The sequence below is a fragment of the Hemiscyllium ocellatum genome, chromosome 16 (genome assembly GCF_020745735.1).
Source record: "Hemiscyllium ocellatum isolate sHemOce1 chromosome 16, sHemOce1.pat.X.cur, whole genome shotgun sequence".
In the NCBI taxonomy this organism is placed as follows: Eukaryota; Metazoa; Chordata; class Chondrichthyes; order Orectolobiformes; family Hemiscylliidae; genus Hemiscyllium; species Hemiscyllium ocellatum.
In genome coordinates, this window is record NC_083416.1 from 694,755 (window position 1) to 715,562 (window position 20,808).

A 20,808-nucleotide genomic window follows, 5' to 3' on the forward strand; every position below is an offset into this window, starting at 1 on the left:
CTCCCTGGATTATGTTTCTTTTCTTTGTGATGAACCGCTGTACTGCATCCTCAATTACACCCAGAAACTCCTGCCATTTTTACTCTACTGTCTTGCCCACTAGGCTCTGCTTCCAGTCGATGTTCGTCAGCTCCTCTCTCATGCCCTGTAATTACCTTTATTCAACTGTAACACCATTACATCCGATTTTGCCTTCTCTCTTTCAAACTGCAGACTGAACTCTACCCTATTATGATTGGTGCATCCTAAACATCCCCTTACTTTAAGGTCTTTTATAAAGTCTGACTCATTACATAGCATTAAGTTCAGAATAGCCTGCTCCATCACAAGCTGTTCCAAAAAGCCATCCTGTAAGCATTCTATGAACTCCCTTTCTTTGGATCCACTGGCAATATTATTCACCCAGTCCACCTGCATATTGAAGTCTGCCGTAATCACCATGACCTTGCCTTTCTGACAAGCTCTATCTACTTCCCGGTACATCTTGCACCCCTCGTCCTGGTCACTGCTGGGAGGTCTGTACATAACTCCCATTATGGGTTTTCTGTCTTTATGGTTCCTCAACTCCACCCAGACTCCACATCCTCTGACCCTGTCATTCAGTGTCATAGATTTAATTTTGTTCTTATCTAACAAGGCAACCTGCCCCCTCTGCCCGTCTCCCTATCTTTTCAATAAGTTGTAAATCATTGAATGTTTAATTGTTAGTCCTGAACCCCCTGCAACCACGTCTCTGATACCTACCACATCATAATCATTCACGATTTTTGCCGTTAATTCAACTGCTTGATTACGAGTACGAGCATTTAGATAAAGCGGCTTAATGCTAATTTTCTTATCCTCATGATTTCCAACATCTCTAGTGATATGTCCTTAAGTTATCGTTCCTTTTTGCTTTATTCCTAGTCCACCTTGAACTTAACTTCTGCGCACATATTTAAAGCTGCTTTTGTCAGTTTTTATATCCATTGCTAGTTTACTTTTCCTCTTATCTTTTTAGTTCTCTTTTGCTGTTTCTGAATTTATGCTAGTCTATGTAGCCACCACTGACTTTTGCATCATGTTTTCTTTCACATTAATACTCTGAGCTTTCTTGGATAGCCATGGTTAGTTTATCCCTTGCAAAGTCTTCTCTCATTACTAGTATATATTTTTAATCCTGATGAATGGTTTATGCCCGAAACATTCGACTCTCATGCTCCACATATGCTGCTTGACCTGTTTTTCCAGCACCACCCCTTTCGACTGACTTCTCCAGCATCTGCAGTCCTCATTTTCTCCTAAAGGTTTGCTCAGTCATGAATTACTTCCTTAATTGTCACATCTTATAGTAATTCTTGCTAATCCAGTCTCCCAGTTCACTTTAACTATCTTTAACAGCTCTGAGGTAGGGTCACTGGATCTAAAATGTTAACTGATTTCTCGCCACTAACCTGCTGAGCTTTCCAGCAATTTGTTTTTGTTTCTAATTTCCAGCATCCACAGTTCTTTTGGTTTTCACTTTAATTCTATCCTTATTTCATCGTTAGTACGTAAAGCTAAAGCCCATGGGATTGGGGGCAGTAGATGGGAAACTGGCTGGTAGTTGGGAAATAAGGAGTAGGAATAAATGGATCATTTTTAGAGTATCAGTCAGTGACCAGTGATGTGCCACAGGGATCAGCACTTGAACCCAGTGATTCATAATATATAGGGAGGATAAGCTGGGAGGAGGATGCAGAGATAGAACACAGAACATAGAAAAATACAGCGCAGTACAGTCCCTTTGGCCCTCGATGTTGCTCCGATCCAAGCCCACCCAACCTACACTAGTCCACTATCCTCCATATACCAATCCAATGCCCGTTTAAATGCCCAGAAAGAGGAAGAGTCCACCACTGTTACTGGCAGGGCATTCCATGAACTCACGACTCGCTGAGTAAAGAACCTACCCCTAACATCTGTCCTATATCTACCACCCCTTAATTAAAAGCTATGCCCCCTCGTGACAGCCGACTCCATACTTGGAAAAAGGTTCTCACTGTCAACCCTATCCAAACCCCTAATCATCTTGTACACCTCTATCAAGTCACCCCTAAACCTTCTTTTCGCCAATGAAAACAGCCCCAAGTGCCTCAGCCTTTCCTCATACGATCTTCCCACCATACCAGGCAACATCCTGGTAAACCTCCTCTGCACCCGTTCCAGTGCCTCCACATCCTTCCTATAGTATAGCAACCAGAACTGTACACAATACTCCAGATGCGGCTGCACCAGAGTCTTATACAACTGCAACATGACCTCAGGTCTCCGGAACTCAATTCCTCTACCAATAAAAGCCAGTACGCCATGTGCCTTCTTCACAGCACTATTTACCTGGGTGGCAACTTTCAGAGATCTGTGTACATGGACACCAAGATCTCTCTGCCCAGTACGCCATCTTCTTGTTACTTTTACCAAAGTGAATCACTTCACACTTACATTGAATTCCATTTGCCACCTTTCTGCCCAGCTCTGCAGCTTATCTATATCCCGCTGTAACCTGCCACATCCTTCCTCACTGTCAACAACTCCACCGACTTTCGTATCATCCGCAAACTTGCTCACCCAACCTTCTAGCCCCACCTCCAGGTCATTTATAAAAATGACAAACAGCAATGGTCCCAAAACAGATCCTTGCAGAACACCGCTGGTAACTGCACTCCATGATGAACCTTTACCATCAACTACTACCCTCTGTCTTCTTCCAGCCAGCCAATTCCTAATCCAAACCTCCAACTCACCCTCAATACCATACCTCCGTATTTTTTGCAGTAGCCTACCATGGGGAACCTTATCAAACGCCTTACTAAAATCCATATACACCACATCTACCGCTTTACCCTCATCCACCTCCTTAGTCACCTTCTCAAAGAATTCAATAAGGTTTGTGAGGCACGACCTGCCCTTCACAAAACCATGCTGACTATCCTTGATCACATTATTCCTATCCTGATGTTCATAAATCCTATCCCTTACAATTCTCTCTAAGACTTTGCCCACAACAGAAGTGAGACTCACCGGCCTATAGTTACTAGGGTTATTCCTACTCCCCTTCTTGAACAAGGGAACCACATGTCTTCTGGCACTATTCCTGTAGACAACAAGGACATAAAAATCAAGGCCAATGGCTCTGCAATCTCCTCCCTTGCTTCCCAGAGAATCCTAGGATAAATGCCATCAGGCCCAGGGGACTTATCTATTTTCACCCTTTCCAGAATTTCCAACACCTCTTCCCTACACACCTCAAAGCCATCCACTCTAATTAATTGTGACTCAATATTCACATCGGCAACAATGTCCTGTTCCTGAGTGAATAGTGACGAAAAGTATTCATTCAGTGTCTCCCCAATCTCTTCAGCCTCCACACGTAACTTCCCACTACTATCCTTCACTGGGCCTATTCCTACCCTAGTCATTCTTTTATTCCTGACATACCTATAGAAAGCCTTTGGGTTTTCCCTAATCCTACCAACCAAGGACTTTTCATGTCCTCTCCTTGCTGCTCTTAGCTCTCTCTTTAGATCCTTCCTGGCTACCTTATAACTCTCAATCGTCCCAATTGAACCTTCACGCCTCATCTTTACATAGGCCGTCCTCTTCCCTTTCACAAGGGATTTCAATTCCTTATTAAACCACGGCTCCCTCTCACACGACCCTTTCCTCCCTGCCTGACAGGTATATACTTATCAAGGACACTCAATAGTTGCTCCTTGAACAAGCTCCACATATCGATTGCGCCCTTGAAGCCTACTTTTCCAAGCCACGCATCCTAAGTCATGCCTCACTGCATCATAATTTCCCTGCCCCCAGCTATAACTCTTGCCCTGCAGTGCACACTTATCCCTCTCCATCACTAGAGTAAAAGTCACCGAATTGTGGTCACTGTCCCCAAAGTGCTCACCTACCTCCAATTCTAACACCTGTCCTGGTGATACTTTATTTCAATTTTGACAAATTGAATGAATGGGCAAATACATGGTGCAAGTATAATTGGGGATAAATGTGAGATTATCCACTGTTGCTAGCAAGAACAATAAAGGTGGATTATCTGATTACCCATTGATTCAGAAAGGGCAACATGCAGTAGTACCTTGGTGACCTTTTTCACCATCACAACGCATTCAGATGTATTCAGGTATAGAAGGACTTTTATGAAGAGGGTTTGAGTAAGTTGGATCTGTGCTTATTGGAGTTTAGGAAAATGAGATGACCTCATCTGGAGAGCACAATTCTTGGTAAGACAGATGGAATTGTTTCCTCTTGTGGGACAGTCAAAGAATGGAGGGTGCAATCTTAGATTAGACAGTTGCCCATTTAAGACAGATGAGAAGGATCTTTTTTTTGAGATGGTGAATGTGTGGCTGTGGGTCCCAAACTAATCAATACATACTTCAAGATCAGACAAACATTCCTTGGTACACCCATTTTTTTTCTGCCAGCTGAATTGATTTCAGGTGTCACATTTACTTGCGATAACTTAAGTTCAGACCGGAGATGAATTTCTAACAGTGCATACAACAAGCTAGGAGATCAAAAGCATTTGTGCATTTTTGGATTCAAATAACATTGTCTTTAACTGCAAGCACAGACGTTTTCAAGATCTGCTCAACTGAACACCAGCTATTCATGAACATGGATCAGAGCAAAATGCAGAGTAAATTGCAATCTTCTGGGTTAGTGGAAAACCTGAGCCTGCCTGTACATGCACAGGTTTTCCAGTTTGGGAGGAATTGATAAGATTGCCACATGCAAATCTCTCTACTGACAAGCACTCCCTCCTGCACTTCATGTACAACAGTATTGAAAATGCAAGCTCAAAAGGTATGTTGTCACAAACTGCATGAGCGCAGCAATAACATGGCCATAGAAGGTTAGATATTCGTGTATCAGACAGAACAGGTACAAATTCATCTCTCCAAACTTCAGCCTCAGTGAGATCCATCTATAGCTCTGCACATTTCTTTTAATCATTTTTTGTGATGAATTAAAAGAAACTGTACTCAATAGTTCATGCATCCTGTCACATCCTTTCACATTTGTTTAGGGGGAAATTAGAATTTAAACTCCTCCTGCAGTGCTCAGAGATGCTTGAATAAGAGGTTGTGCATCTGGACAGCTGCATCTACCGCTGACAATGTGACTGGAAACATCAAGTGAACTGGTCACCGACACTTGGCAAAGGCCCAGTTTTAACCCAAAATCTCGAATCTTGGATGGCTAGAATTGCCCCCTTCTTCCTAAGCATTTTATCACTCAGTTCATTCAGATGGCTGAAAACATCAGAAAGTCATGCCAGCTGAGCCCACCAGGAACTCTTTATAAAGGCACACATTGTTAAAAACTCAGTTCATTCTGGAGCACATGAAAATGGAAAAGTTATTTCCCCATGACAACAATTGCAACCCAGTGTCTAACAGTAAACTCTACTTGACCCTCTGTCTCTACACAAAATAGTAAACAAACATGATTTCAAAGGCTGTGATTTAATGCGATTTTCACAGCTTGCTCAAATATCATAGCTAACTTTTGTGAAATTGTTTTGGCTACAAGTGCTTCACATTGGTGGATGCAATGGGTGATTGGAACATCAGGATTTTGCTCTTTCATCTTACTGACAAATCCTTTTACTTTCCCCACCATGGAGGCTGCTCGGTCAGTGCAAATGCTCCAATGCATGGCCCAGATAGTTCCCTCAAGTTGATATCTGGTGTGTGGAATATTTTTCCACCAGTCGCATCACTCAGTTGTTCCTCACAAAAGGAAAACTTCCCCTGAATGGATTAGCTATCAGGTAACATTGTCACCAATTCACCATCTAACTACTGTCAGAATATGGAATTTTGTTGATTTATTTACGCTCCTAACATCACACCAATGCAATTTTTTAAAAAACAGACAGATGGGACTAAGGTTTCAGCAATGGTACATCACTTCTTTGATTTTGCTACAAGCTCAACTGCAAAGTAACTAGCAACTGGAGCTTTCTCTCTCTCTCACTCATACACACACAATAAGATACCTGGCTCGCTTGATGTTTTGGTGCCTCAACCTCATTGGCAGATGGGAGATATGATTGATTGGTGTGGACAGGATGTACTTGAGTAATTATATACACTGTTTGGGTAAAAACAAAGTTGTACCTTGTAAGGTAGATATTAAGTTTCTCTGGAAATGTACTCAACCAGGACAGTGATGAGTATTCCAGCACAATCAGTATTTGCAGAGACATATTCAACCGCACTGTGCAAGTCAGGAAAGTCTCTTGCCACATTAAAACCAAATTCTCTCATTGTCTTATAGTTGCAATATTGAGGTAGCTGATCCTATCACACTTCTAGTCAACTACTGAAATTTTGATGGCTGAAAATATCTAACAATGTTAAGGGTTTCTTGGGGAAGATAGTATCATTGATACTCTCATAGTATTATTTGTCATTTATGAACCCAAATCTGGGTATTGTCTAAGTCTTGCAGCACATACAGATAGATGTTTCAATATCTAAGGAATTACAAACAGAACTGACACATTGTCTCCATAATAAGTGGGGATGTTTGCTGATGCGATGCAATGCAATGTTTTGATGTTACAGCTAAGTCAGCTGAGGCTAGGACACAGCACTGAAGAATTCCTATAACAAGAGGAAAAGGAGAAAGTAATCTGGCATGCAAGCAGTGAAGGGTTCTAAAAGAATTGAGCAGCCACAATCTACAGCTGAAAACAACAAATGCTGGAGATCACAGCAGATGAGTCAGCATCCATGGAGAAAGAGCAAGCTAATGTTGAGTCAAGATGACTCTTCACCAGAGATGAAGCAAAGTGTGGAGGGGACAGCATTTATTTTACAGTATTGGTGATGGGTGGGAGTTGTAGGGTACTGGGTGGGGGAGGAGGGTGGGAGGAGGGACAAAAAGATGGTGAAGGTTTAGATGCAGTGACCGGAATATGAGAATGGCAGAACAGCGGGGTGTCTTAACTGCCAGACTTTAAAGAATAGACAGTCCCACTGGGATAAGGGGAGGGAGAGGAGAGGAGAGAGGACATGATGAGAGAGAGTGTAACAAGCAAAACAAAAAGAAAAGAACGGAATGAGAATTAGTTCACAATCTGAAGGTGTTAAACTCAATATCAAGTCCAGAAGGCAGTAAAGTGCCTAATCTGAAGAGATGTTGTTCCTCCAGCTTGCACTGTGATTCACTGGAGCATTGCAGCATGTCAAGGACAGACAAGTGGACATGCAATCAGGACGTGATATTAAAACAAATGGCTATGGGAAGGTCAGGGTCCTGCTTGTGCACTGACCAGAGATGCAAAGCGGTCACCTAGTTGGTGTTTGGTTTCTCCAGTGCGGAGTAGGCCACATTGGGTGCAGTGAATACCGTACACAAGATTGAAGGAGATACAAATGAAACACTCCTTCACTTGGAAAGACTATTTAGGCCCTTGTATGGTGAGCAGGGAGGTGAAGAAGAGGCAGGTGTTGCACTTCTACACAAACATGGGAAGGTCCTGTGGGAAGGGGGTGTTAGAGGTCGACGAATGGACTAGGGTGTCTCAGAAGGAATAATCCCTGCATAATGCAGACAGGGAAGTGAGGGGAACATGTGTTTGGTGGTGGCGATGATCAGGAGTTGTCTGAAATGGTGGAGAATGATCCTTTGAACACACACAAACTATCCTTTGAATAGTTGAGGACATGAGACCCGATCATGCTTTTGACAATGATGGGAAGGGTCAAGGGCTGAAGCATGGGTGATATGTCAGATGCGGTGAGGGCCCTGTCAACCACAGTGGACAGGAAACCACAATATTGGAAGAAGCAAGCCATGTCACTAGTGCTGTTTGGAAGGTAGCATCCTCCAAACAAGTGATGTAGGCAAATGAACTGCTTCTGATCAGAAAATATTTGCAACATATGGAGCTCAGCTCAGCACAGCAATGAGCTTCACATTTCTTTCTCAAAGTTTTGCATTTAAAACACCTACCTTTCATTTTGGAGTGAATCTTCAGAAGAGGATCAAGAGAGACAGCACTAGGCCACCAAGGACGTCTACTAAACTTCACCCATACCAAATCTCCAACCTCAAATTTCACTGGAATCACCTTCTTCCGTCTTCCAGCACACTGAAATCAAAATTACTTAAAATCAGACTAATGTCTCATGTGATATTATTTCTCAAACATTTTAAAATACAATCAGGGACAACCAGTCAAGTTATTTCAATCAAAATGCAAATACAACTTCATGCTGCAAGGTGCCCTTATTATAATGGAGGGAAAGTTAAAAGTGCATTACTGAAAAGAAGTATCTACACAACAACTGAGCTTTTACACCTGACTTAACATTATTGTTGATGAAAAATTAAATAACCATGTCCCAGTCCACACCGACCCGCCGAAGCGCAACCATTCCCCTACATTTATCCCTTCACCTAACACTACAGGCAATTTAGCATGGTCAATTCACCTAATCTGCACATTTTTGGACTGCGGGAGGAAACACACGCAGACACAGGGAGAATGTGCAAACTCCACACAGTCAGTCACCTGAGGCAGGAATTGAACCTGGGTCTCTGGCACTGTGAGGCAGCAGTGCTAACCACCGTGCCACCCATTTAAAGCAAAGGGTGTTCACTTTTTTTTAGTACATCAAAATGAAAGATCAACCAACTATTGGAAGGGATTTTGAACAGAACAGATTCTGTTTTTCAAACATGTGTAAACAGATAATGTCAGCCTGCCTCAATAATTAGTAAATACCTTAGTTAGGAAGCCTGTAGGCCTGGTTTAAATTGTCTGGCAGACTTCTTTTTCTAATTGATAATGTAGAAGGTAAAAACGTTATTAGAAAAAGGTAACATTCACTTCGGCTCAGGCTTGGAGGGCCGAAAGGCCTTTTCCTGGGCTGTAAATTTTCTTTTCTTTAAAACCCATGCCTAACAATAGCTGTAAAAATGTGGTCTCCTCTATATTGGAGAGGCAAAATGCCGACTGGGTGATCGCTTTGCTGAGCACCTTCAGTTTGTACGCAATCAGGTTCCCGGACCTTCCCGTGGCTTGCCACTTCAACACACAATCCTGCTCCCATACCCACATGTCTGTCCTTGGCCTGCTGCAATGTTCCAGTGAAGCTCAATGCAAACTGGAGGAACAGCATCGCATCTTCCGACTAGGCACGTTACAGCCTTCCGGTCTCAACATTGAATTCAACAACTTCAGATGATTATCCCATCTCGACCCCTCTGTTTTCATTTTGCTCCGTAATTTTATTTCATTTATTTAATTTATCTTTTTCATATTTTTTTCACTGTCCTGTACCTCTTATTTCTTGATTGTCTCTCTTTCTCTCGCTCCCCACTCTCTCATCACCTTTTTCCTCTCCTCTTCCCCCTTTGCTACCCTTCTCCCCGAATTCCATTTTGCCTCTGCTTCACCTATCCTCATATCTACATATTCTGTCACATAGCACAGGCTTCTGTCACATAGCACTGGCTTCAGCCTTGGTCATTCACAGCTCCTAATTTCCCTATAATCTCTCCATGCTCTGTCATTATCACCTCTTTATTGCAACCTTTGCTTCTGCAGCCATGACTCACCTTCTCTCAGCCTAGTATAAATACCTCCCTATTTCTCCCTTTAATTTTAGCTTTGACAAAGGGTCAGTTAGACTCGAAACGTCAGCTCTTTTCTTTCCTTACAGATGCTGCCAGACCTGCTGAGATTTTCTAGCATTTTCTCTTTTGGTTTCAGACTCCAGCATCTGCAGTAATTTGCTTTTATTTTAGCTGTAAAATTAGTCAGGTTTTTAAAACCAGAAAGATACAAAAAGAAACTTCAATAAGGCAGACAATATAGAAAAAGTTAAAAATCATATCAGGTTGTAGTCCAACAGATTTATTTGGAAGTACTAGCTTTCAGAGCACTGCTCCTTCATCAGGTAGCCGTGGAGCAGGTCATAAGACACAACTTAGAGTAAAAGATTAGTGTCATGCAACTTTGTCAGTTGCATGACACTATAATCTTTTGCTGCAAGTTCTGTGCCTTATGATCCTGCTCCAATACACAGGAAAATCAGCCAAAATGTGTCAAAACATTCACCAGGGAGAACAGGAATATTGCCTGTCTTTCAAATCATGCGAGTTGTGTATAGCTAGCATATTACATCAATGAAATATCATTCACTTGAGGGAGATAATAGGACCTTAAAATCTTTGTCTCATCTAACAGATGACCTACCCTCAATTCAATAATTGAGTGCCAACCTATATTCTTGTTCAAATTCCACTTCAGGGACTTGAGAACTCAACCATCTGACTAGATGAGGATATTACAACTGAGCCACGGCTGCTCCACCAGTTATGGCCCCAAGGCAGCTCTCCACAGGCTAAGTCAAAAGAGGAAATTCTTAATTCAGTTCTATTCACTTCAACAAGAGTATACAATGGTAGTGGGAGAAAGTGAGGACTGCAGATGCTGGGGATCAGAGCTGAAAAATGTGTTGCTGGAAAAGCACAGCAGGCCAGGCAGCATCCAACATGATTCCTGAAGAAGGGCTTATGCCCGAACGTCGATTCTCAGCATACAATGGTAATATAGATAATGTAATTTCCCGAGAGTTTTAAAAGGCTTTTGGTAAGGTATTGCATAATCAACAACTGAACGTTACAATGCAGGTCAGAATACATTGCAGAACAGACAACCAGCTAGCTTCAAGACAGACAGTCAAAGTGAAGGGTACTTCAGCATCAGGAAGTGGTGGTTTTCCACAAGACTAAATTAGTAAAGTCAGATCACATGGGATTCAAGATGACCTTGCCAATTAGATATAAAATTGGCTTAACAGTAGGAGACCATAACAGTAGAGGGCTGTTTTTTGAACCAGAGGCCTACGACGAGCGATGTTCCACAAGGATGGGTATTGGTCCACTTTTGTCTGTCATTTTACACAAATGATTTAGAGGAGAATATAGAAAGCATGATTAGTAAGTTTGCAAATGACACCAAAAGTGGTGGTATAGTGGACAGTGAAGGCAGTTATATAAGTTTACAAAGAGATCAAATGGGTCAATGGCCTGAGGAGTGGCAGATTGAGTTTAATTTGGATAAATGCATGTTGGTAATAAACAAAGACAGGGCTAACACAATTAAAAGTAGGGCCTTGGGTAGTCTTGTAGAACAGACAGACTTAGGGATTCAGGTACATAATTCTTTGAAGTTTGGATGACATATAGATCGGGAGGCGTTTAGCACACTTGCCTTCATTACTCAGAGCTGAAGTATAGGTGTTGGGATGTCATGTTCAGATTGTACAGAACACAAAGTCCCTTCTGGAGTAGTGTCCAGATCTAGTCAATCTGCTATAGCAAGGATATTATTAAATTGGAGAGGGCTCAGAAGAGTTTTACTAGGGTGTTGCTGGAATGAACTGCCAAAGGAAGTAGTGGATGCAGGTACAATTACAACATTTATAAGACACTTAGATAAGCACGTTTGGAATAAGAAATGTTTGGAGGGATATGGACAAAGTGCAGACTGGTGGGTCTATTTTAGTTAAGTATACTAAGGATTTAAACTAATGACACAAATCTCAGTTTTGAAATGTGCGCACAGTGCTAAAAATGCTTAGGAATTGGAGAGATGACAGTTTGAACCAAAGGAAGACTTCAACAGATTACAAGAGAACAATATTAACAAATTTCCAGGAGTGCGCATATCACCAACAAATGAATTGGAGAGATAAAATGCAATTTATATTGTGGCAATAAAAATAAAGCATATTAATTACGAAAGAACCATCTAAAATGGGGTAGGTGAGCAAAGGGATTGGAATTGAAAAATACATGAATCACTATAAGCAGCTATTTAGGTTAACATGGTAACTAGGAAAAAAATACAACAAAGCAGGCACAATTTGTTCTATTCCATTTGTCCAGGCAGTGAAAGAACTGCCATTTCACTTTTCTTTTTAAAGAAAAGTATTGACCCTTACATATGGTCACATTAAAAATACTAACTCATGGGAGGCCTGTAATGAAACCTTCAAGTTGCAGCTGAAAGGTACAAAAGAGAAACAGTGTATAACGAAAATCCTAGGAACTGTGGATGCTGGAAATCTGAAATCAAAATCAAATTGCTGGAAAACACTCAGCAGGTCCAGTGACCCTTCTGATCTGATTGATTGTTTAAATAAACGTTGGTGTGTGACTAGACAGAGATACATTAAAATGTACCTCCAAAGTTATTGTTGAAACGTGTGGTATTGGAAAAGCGCAGCAGGCCAGGCAGTATCGAGGAGCAGGAGAATCGCCGTTTCGGGCATAAGCCCTTCTTCAGGAATGAGGCTGGTGTGCTAAGTGGGCTGAGATAAAAGTGGTGGGGGGAATTTGGAGGTGGGGCGCTGGGAATACAATAGATGAGAAGGTGGTGAGGGTGATAGGCCAGAGAGGTCAGTAAGATGATTGTGGGTCAAGAGGGCGATGTTGAATCCAGCGGTTGGGACTGAGATAAGGTAGGGGGAGGGGAAATGAGGAAGCTGGAGAAATCTACATTCATCCCTTGTGGTTGGCGTGTTCCTAGGCAGAAGATGTGGCGCTCTTCCTCCAGGTGTCGTGTGGCCAGGGTCTGGCAATGGAGGAGGCCAAGGACCTGCATGTCCTTGATGGAGTGGGAGGGGGAGTTAAAGGGTTCAGCCACGGGACGGTTGGGTTGGTTGGTCCAGGTGTCCCAGAGGTGTTCCCTGAAACGTTCCGCAAGTAGGCGGCCTGTCTCCCAAATGTAGAGGAGACCACATCGGGTGCAGCGAATACAGTAAATGATGTGTGTGTGGAGGTGTAGGTGAATTTGCGACAGATATGGAAGGATCCATTGGGGCCTTGGAGGGAGGTGAGGAGGGAGGTATGGGTGCTAGTTTTGCACTTCTTGCAGTTGCAGGGGAAGGTGCCGGGAGTAGAGGTTGGGTTGGTGGGGGGTGTGGACCTGACGAGGGAGTCGCAGAGGGAGTGGTCTCTCCGGAACACGGATTGGGGGGAGGGAGGGGGGAATATATCCCTGGGGGTGGGGTCTGTTTGGAGGTGGCGGAAATGACGGAGGATTATATGATGTATCCGGAGGTTAATGGGGTGGAAGATGAGGACCAGTGGGGTTCTGTCCTGGTGGCGATTGGAGGTGCGGGAAGTGGAGGAGACGTGGTGGAGAGCATCGTCGATCATGTCGAGGGAAAATTGCGGTCTTTGAAGGAGGCTATTTGGGCTGTTCGATAGTGGAATCGGTCCTCCTGGGAGCAGATGCGGCGGAGGTGAAGGAATTGGGGACATGGGATGGCGTTTTTACAGGGGTCAGGGTGGGAGGAGGTGTAATCCACAGACCCACTCAACAATTGTCTCAATTCTGCTTTCAATCCACTTGTCTTTGCAAGGATGCTGTATGGGGATAGAGGAAATAGAGCTGCTTGGAGGGTAGAAGGCACAGGATAGGGCCAACTGGAATGAGTTGCATTCCATAAGGGACTATTTTTTGGCTATTTTTGCTTGTAATTACAAAAATAATCCAAATTGCAGGGCAATGTTGTAATCTGCTGATGACCAAATGATTGGATGGAGAATGACGTGATACTTCAGGTGGGTATGGGGATGCAATTTAACAGAAGGAGAATGGGAAGATTACACAGCTAGAGAGGAAACAATCTCACAGGAGTGAGATTGGGAAGGTTAAAGCTAAACAGAGGGTTGGGGCAGATTAACAGAAGGGGAAGTCCATTTTTCATTTGCAGATCTTTGACCACAGGAGGCAGGGACAACATCCCCAAAACAATGAGATCAGACAGTGGTCCCTCACAGCGCCAGGAACCCGGATTCAATTCCAACCTTAGGCAACTGTCTGTATAGAGTTTACATGTTCACCTCTTATATGTGTGGGTTTCCTCCAGGTGCTCCGGTTTCTTCCCATAGTCCAAAGATGTGGTTAGGTACATTGGGAAATTTAGCATCGCCATAGTGTCAAGGGATGTGCAGGCTAGGCCTTGGGGAGGTGCAGGGTTACAGGGAGAGAGTAGGGGGATGGGACTGGGTGAGTTGTTCATCGGAGGGGTGGTGTGGACTTGATGGTCTGAATGGCCTACTTCCTGTGGGGATTCAATGATTGGGTTCTAAAGATTTGTTGGACTTTCTTCCCTTTCTTTCTTTGTCACTTCTCTGGCTGATCAATAAGAAGTGACTGTATTCACAAATCCTGACCACGTAATTGTGTGCTTTGCAGGATGGACTTCTTCCAGCAAGTTCCGGTGAGTATTAACTTTTTCCTGTTACTTATCTTCGCACCCAAGGTATTTCTTTGTACAAATACTTACAGTGCACAATCTTTTCGTTTTGATTAGTTTATGGGAAGACCTAGTTATGTAGAATAGCTTAATGTTAAAGGTGAAACCTGACTGTGTCAACAAGCCTGCCCAAGTGAGACAGCTGCACTGGCTGACATCAGCAAATCTGACCAGTATTAGCAAATGGGGCTGAACTCAAAGCCTATCTGTGGTTGCTTTTTTTTTTGACCACAGCAAACTTATCAGATGTGCACATTCTCCTCATTGTGAGGCAAGGTCAATGAGCTGATGGTGTGTGAACTGCTGTGTGTTATAGCTCATTTTATGTTTTAAGCATGTAATCTGGCAAATGTGTGAGGGGCAGTTCCATTGTGGTACCTGTAGTGCTACAGTTGTAGCTGTAATGAATGGGCACTTGTGAGTGCATGAGGTTGCTGATGCATTGGACTCCTGCTTCCAACCTCCTCTGCGACAGTTCTCTGCAGCGACAAGCTTACCATGCACTCTCACACATGAGAGCATAAAGCATTGTATAGATAGAATGTAGCAGATCATTCATCCTCTTGCAGCACTGGATGTATCCCTGAGCACGGACCTCCATATCTTCCTATATTGAGACTACCTTTGTCAGTCAGCATAGCCTCTAGCTGTTCTTCCAACCTCCTGCTGGTCTATCCTGATTCCAGCATCTGCGATTGTTTTGTCTCTAACATTGTCAATCAGTGCAGCCTCTTTCATAAGCAAAAAAAATTTTCTTCCTTATAGCCTTCAGGGATCCTCTGTTGAGGCGTTGCTCTCATGTAATACCAGATTTTTGCCTGGTCTCAAATTTTCACTGTGGGTGTGGCTATGGGGGTGTAAATGCTGTCCAAGTACCTTTTAAATATAGCACCTGATGCCCTGACAACTTCAGAACTTCCAACTACAGACGTTTGGATAAATTCCAAAATGTTAAATATGTAAAAACATGTGAAAAAGACCCAATCCTGAGCAGAAAACCCTCCCGTCTATACACTGATCCCCAGAGTCAAAAGAAAAAGTTACTCTACTCCCATGTACGTGCCTTTGTGACCAGTAGGAACGTTTCTCTCTGTCCAATTTAAAATGCTTTCAAAATCTGAAAAGACACTGCCAAATCAACTTTAACCTTCAGGAAGAGCGCCTCATCTTGTGGGCGGCACAGTGGTTAGCACTGCTGCCTCACAGCGCCTGTAGACCCGGGTTCAATTCCCGACTCAGGCGACTGACTGTGTGGAGTTTGCACGTTCTCCCCGTGTCTGCGTGGGTCCCCTCTGGGTGCTCCGGTTTCCTCCCACAGTCCAAAGATGTGCGGGCCAGGTGAATTGGCCACGCTAAATTGCCCGTAGTGTTAGGTAAGGGGTAAATGTAGGGGTATGGGTGGGTTGCGCTTCAGCGGGTCGGTGTGGACTTGTTGGGCCGAAGGGCCTGTTTCCACACTGTAAGTCTAATCTTAAAAAAAAAGCCCAGAGAAAGCAGCTAAATCTCTTCTAATTTAACCCTTTGAGTCCTAGTACACCTTGGGTGGATCTGTGCGGCACTCTTTTCAATATATTCTTGAAGGTGTGGTGTCCAGAACTGTAGTAAAACATCCTTCTTTTATATTATAAGATCGATAAATCTTATAACACATTCCATCCAGTGTGTTGGTTATTCGATAGAGCAATCAGTGACCTTTAAAAGTGACTATGTCAGCTAATACCTTCCATATTTTAGATGTAGATGTTTCTCATTTACCCTCTTTTTAACAATTCTTTCAAAGCTGTAACATCACATTACTAATGGAAGAAACAGTTTTGCCCTATTTTCTCTCCAAATAAACTTTTATCGTTTTGAATATCTCCATTAGGTCCCTCTTTAACCTTTATCAGGGTACTTGCTCAGGATGGGAGGGGTTGAGGGGTGGAGGCAAGGCTATGGCCTAACTGTGTCACCACTAGTCTAGTGATCCAGAGAGTCAGATAATGTTCTGGACACCCAGGTTCTATTAGTAGATTGTGAAATTTGAATTCGGTAAACAAAACCTAGAATTCAAAGTCTAATAATGACATTGTTGATTGTCAAGAAAAAAAAACCACCTGGTTCACTAATGTCCCTTAGCAAAGGAAACTGCCATTCTTACCTGGTCTAGAGTGGACAGGCAGGAGGCTGGAAGAGCACGGCAGGCCAGGCAGTGTCAGGAGGTGGAGAGGTCGAAGTTTTGGGTGTGGCCCTTCTTCAGGAATGCAAGTGGCAGTAGGGGAACTGCAGATAATGAAAAGGGTTGTGGGTGGGGAAAGGGGTGGAGTGGTGAGTTAGTGAAAGGTGAATACAGATGACATGACCTGGTAGATGGAAAGGAGGAATGAGTCCTTTGGTATCTGGAAGGAGGGGTTGGTAGGAGGAATGGATGGGAAGGTTATTTGAAATTGGAGCAGTCAGTGGTAAGTCCTCCGGGTTGTGGGTTGCCCGGGCGGAAGAGGTGGTGTTGTTACTCCATCTGTACTCCCCCTTCCCCCACCTCCAATCCTGGAAGGGTGGTGCCCAGGACATTGGCTTGCCATTCTCTTTCAACCCGCTGCTCGTCTCATTCCAGCATGTGGCAGTTTTTTCGTCTCTTAAGTTCTTACCTGATCTGGCCTATATGTGACTCCACACACATAGCAATGTAATTGCCTCTCAACTACCCTTTTGAGCAATGAATGCTGGCCAAGCCAACTGTGCCCAAATACTGTCAACAACCTGCTGTAGTAGTATTAATGAATTGATCCGGTTCAATTTCTTGTCAGTAGTAGCCAATAGGATGGTGAGAGTGGAGGAATTCAGTGATAGTAATACTTTTGAATGTCAAGTAGAGATGGTCAGATACTCCTTTATTGGTAATTATCATTGCCAGGCTTTTATGTGGCGTGCTTGTTACTTTTCAATCAAAATATGAATATTGTCCAGGTTTTGCTATATATGAATACAGACTGCTTCAGTGTTTTGAGAGTTATGAATGGAACTGACTGTTGTGATGTAATCATCAGCAAACATCCCCATTTCTGACTTTATGCAGAAGGGAGGTCAGTGATGAAGCAGCTGAGGGGAGGTTGGTGGGCCTAAGAAAATGCCCGAAGGAACTCCTGCAGCAGTGATCTGGGACTGACATGGTTGGTCGTCTCAAACGACAACTGCCTTCCTTTCCAACCAATGAAGAATTCTCCTCTGATCTCTATTGGCTTCAGTTTTACTCAGACTCCTTAAGCATTTCTCCAAATTCTGCCTTTATATTGCTCTCACCTCAACTCTAGATTTCAAAGTTTTCTCCATGCTTTGGACCAAAGGTGTTAAATATGGTTAGGAGTAGAATGGCATTGGCAGAACTTGAACAGAGCGTCAATGTGCACGTTATTGCTGCAAAGCTGCTGTTAGATTGTCAATGTTCCCTTCTACCACTTTGGTGATGATTCTGAAGAGGAAACGAGTGGGGATCGTTTGTCGGATGAGATTTGACCTCCTTTTTGTAGAGTAGGCAGACCTGGGCAATTTCCACATGGCTGGGCGGATGCCAGTTGTGTTGCTGTACTGAAACAGTTTGGATTGGTGTGGGTGATAGGCTGAAGGGGTCAGGAAGAAGATTGCAGATTAGGAAGGTGGTGCTGAGCTTGAGGGTTAGGAGAGAGCGAGAGCAAGAGCCGGGGGGGGGAGGAGGAGGAGGAGAATTGAGGAAACTAGAGAAATCTGAGTTCATCCCTTGTGGTTGGAGAGCTCCTAGGCGGAAGATGAGGCGCTCTTCCTCCAGCCGCCATGTTGCTATGGTCTGGTGATGGAGGAGTCTAAAGGACCTGCATGTCCTTGGGGGAATAAGTGTTGAGCCACGGGGGGTTGGGTTGATTGGTCCAGGTGTCCCAGAGGTGTTCGTTGAAACATTCCACAAGTAAGTGGCCCGTCTCCCCAATATAGAGGAGGCCACATCGGGTGCAGCAGATGCAGTAAATGGTGTATGTGGAGGTGCAGGTGAATTTGTGGCAGATATGGAAGGATGCCTCGGGAGGGGGGAGAGAGAAGATGAAGGTGTGGGCACAAGATTTGCATTTCTTGCAGTTGCAGGGGAAGGTGCTGGGAGTGGAGGTTGGGTTTGTGGGGGGTGTGGACCTGACACGGGAATCACGGAGGGAGTGGTCTTTTGGAACGCTGATAGAGGAGGAGGGGAGGGAAATATATCCTTTGTGGTGGGGTCTGTTTGGAGGTAGCGGAAATGACGACGGATGATATGATCTATATGGAGGTTTTGGTGGTGGTGGTGGGGGGCGGGGGGGGGGGGGGCGGGGGGAGAGGAGGAGAGAGGTGATAGGTGAGGACCAGTGGGGTTCTCTGTCCTGGTGGTGATTGGAGGGGCGGGGCTCCAGGGCGGAGGAGCAGGAAATGGAGGAGATGCGGTGGAGAGCGTCGTCGATCATATCTGGGGGAAAATTGCAGTCTTTGGAGGAGGAGGCCATCTGGGTTGTTCGGTATTGGAACTGGTGCTCCTGGGAGCAGATGTGGCGGAGACAAAGAAATCGGGAATATAGGATGGGAGGAGGTGTAGTCTAGGTAGCTGTGGGACTCGGTCGGTTTATAGTAAATGTCCATGTTGATACGGTCGCCAGAGATAGAAATGGAGAGATCTAGGAAGGGGAGGGAGGAGTCTGAGACTGTCCAAGTAAATGAGAGGTCAGGATGGAAGATGTTGGTAAAGTGGATGAACTGTTCAACCTCCTCGTGGGAGCACGAGGCAGTGCCGATACAGTCATCGATACAGTGGAGGAAAAGGTGAGGGGTGGTGCCAGCGTAGCTGCAGAAGATGGACTGTTCCACATATCCTACGAATAGGCAGGCATAGCTGGGGCCCATGGCTACTCCTTTGGTTTGGAGGAAGTGGGAAGATTGAACAACTTCTCTTTCCAGAGTGAGGACCAGTTCAGTCAAAGGAGGGTGTCAGTGGAAGAGTACTGGTTGGTACAGTGGGAAAGGAAGCAGTGGAGGGCTTTGAGTCCTTCGTGATGGGGGAATGGAGGTGTACAGGGACTGGATGTCCATGGTTAAGATAAGGCGTTGGGGACCGGGGAAGCGAAAATCATGGAGGAGGTGGAGGGCGTGGGTGGTGTCCCAAACGTAGGTGGGGAGTTCTTGGACTAAGGGGGACAGGACCATGTCAAGGTACGCAGAGATGAGTTCGGTGGGGCAGGAGCAGGCTGAGACAATGGGTCGGCCGGGGCAGTCAGGTTTGTGGATTTTGGGCAGGAGGTAGAAACGGGCGGTGCTGGGCTGTGGGACAATGAGGTTGGAGGCAGTGGATGGGAGATCCCCCAAGGTGATGAGGTTATGGATGGCCTGGGAGATCATAGTTTGGTGGTGGGAGGTGGGGTCATGGTCAAGGGGGCAGTAGGAGGAGGTGTCCACGAGCTGGCATTTAGCCTCAGCAGTGTAAAAAGGTCAGTGCGTCAAACTTCTACCGCGTCTCCCTTGTCTGCCAGTTTGATAGTTAGGTTGGGGTTGGAACGGAGGGAGTGGAGGGCTGCACGTTCCGAGGACGAGAGGTTGGATTGGGTGAGAGGGGTGGAGAGGTTGAGGCGGTTAATGTCGCAGCAGCAGTTGGCTATGATGAGGCCAGCACGGGGTGTCCAGGTGGATGGGGTGTATTGGAGGCAGAAGGGGTCGTCAGAGGGTGGGCGGGAATCCTGGTTGAAGACGCAGGCGCGGAGGAAGAATTGTTCGATGTCTCGCCGCGTGTTGAACTCGCTAATCTGAGAGCATAAGGGAATGAAGGTGAGGTTTCTGCCGAGGACTGATCTTTCATCCTCGGAGAGGGGTAGCTCTGGAGGGATGGTGAAAACACGGCAGGGCTGGGAGCTAGAACCTGGTGTGGGGCTGGAGCTGGGAGTGTGGGCTGGGTTGGGCGTGGGGTCAGGAATGGAGATTTGGAGGGGGGGGGGGAAAAAAAAAGGAGGAGGAGGGAAGAGGTGAGGTTAGGCGTGTGAATGGAGATCGGTGTGGGGGTCCTGGCCAACCCATGGTCTCAGCCTGCTCCTGCCCCACTGAACTCATCTCTGCATACCTCAACATGGTCCTGTCCCCCTTAGTCCAAGAACCCCCCACCTACGCCCTCTACCTCCTCCATAATTTGCGCTTCCCTGGTCCCCAACACCTTATCTTCACCATGGACATCCAGTCCCTGTACACCTTCATCCCCCATCACAAAGGACTCAAAGCCCTCCGCTTCTTCCTTTCCCACTGTACCAACCAGTACCCTTCCACTGACACCCTCCTTTGACTGACTGAACTGGTCCTCACTCTGAACAACTTCTCTTTCCAATCTTCCCACTTCCTCCAAACCAAAGGAGTAGCCATGGGCACCCGCATGGGCCCCAGCAATGGCTGCCTATTCGTAGGATATGTGGAACGGTCCATCTTCCACAGCTACACTGGCACCACCCCCAACCTTTTCCTCTGCTAT

General features: G+C 45.0%; 1 protein-coding gene across 6 annotated transcripts in view; it reads right to left on the bottom strand.

The window, feature by feature from the left end:
• The window catches only part of nsd1a (nuclear receptor binding SET domain protein 1a), a 322,813-nt gene that overhangs the window by 248,903 nt on the left and 53,102 nt on the right, over nucleotides 1-20,808 (bottom strand). For all 6 annotated transcript variants that reach the window (XR_009645526.1, XR_009645527.1, XM_060836973.1 and 3 more), the window contains one exon: nucleotides 8,005-8,143. Coding sequence is in view for 4 of the 6 variants with exons in the window: in XM_060836973.1 (XP_060692956.1) it covers nucleotides 8,005-8,143 (139 nt within the window). In the remaining 2 variants the exon portion in view is untranslated. The remainder of the gene's footprint in view (nucleotides 1-8,004; nucleotides 8,144-20,808) is intronic.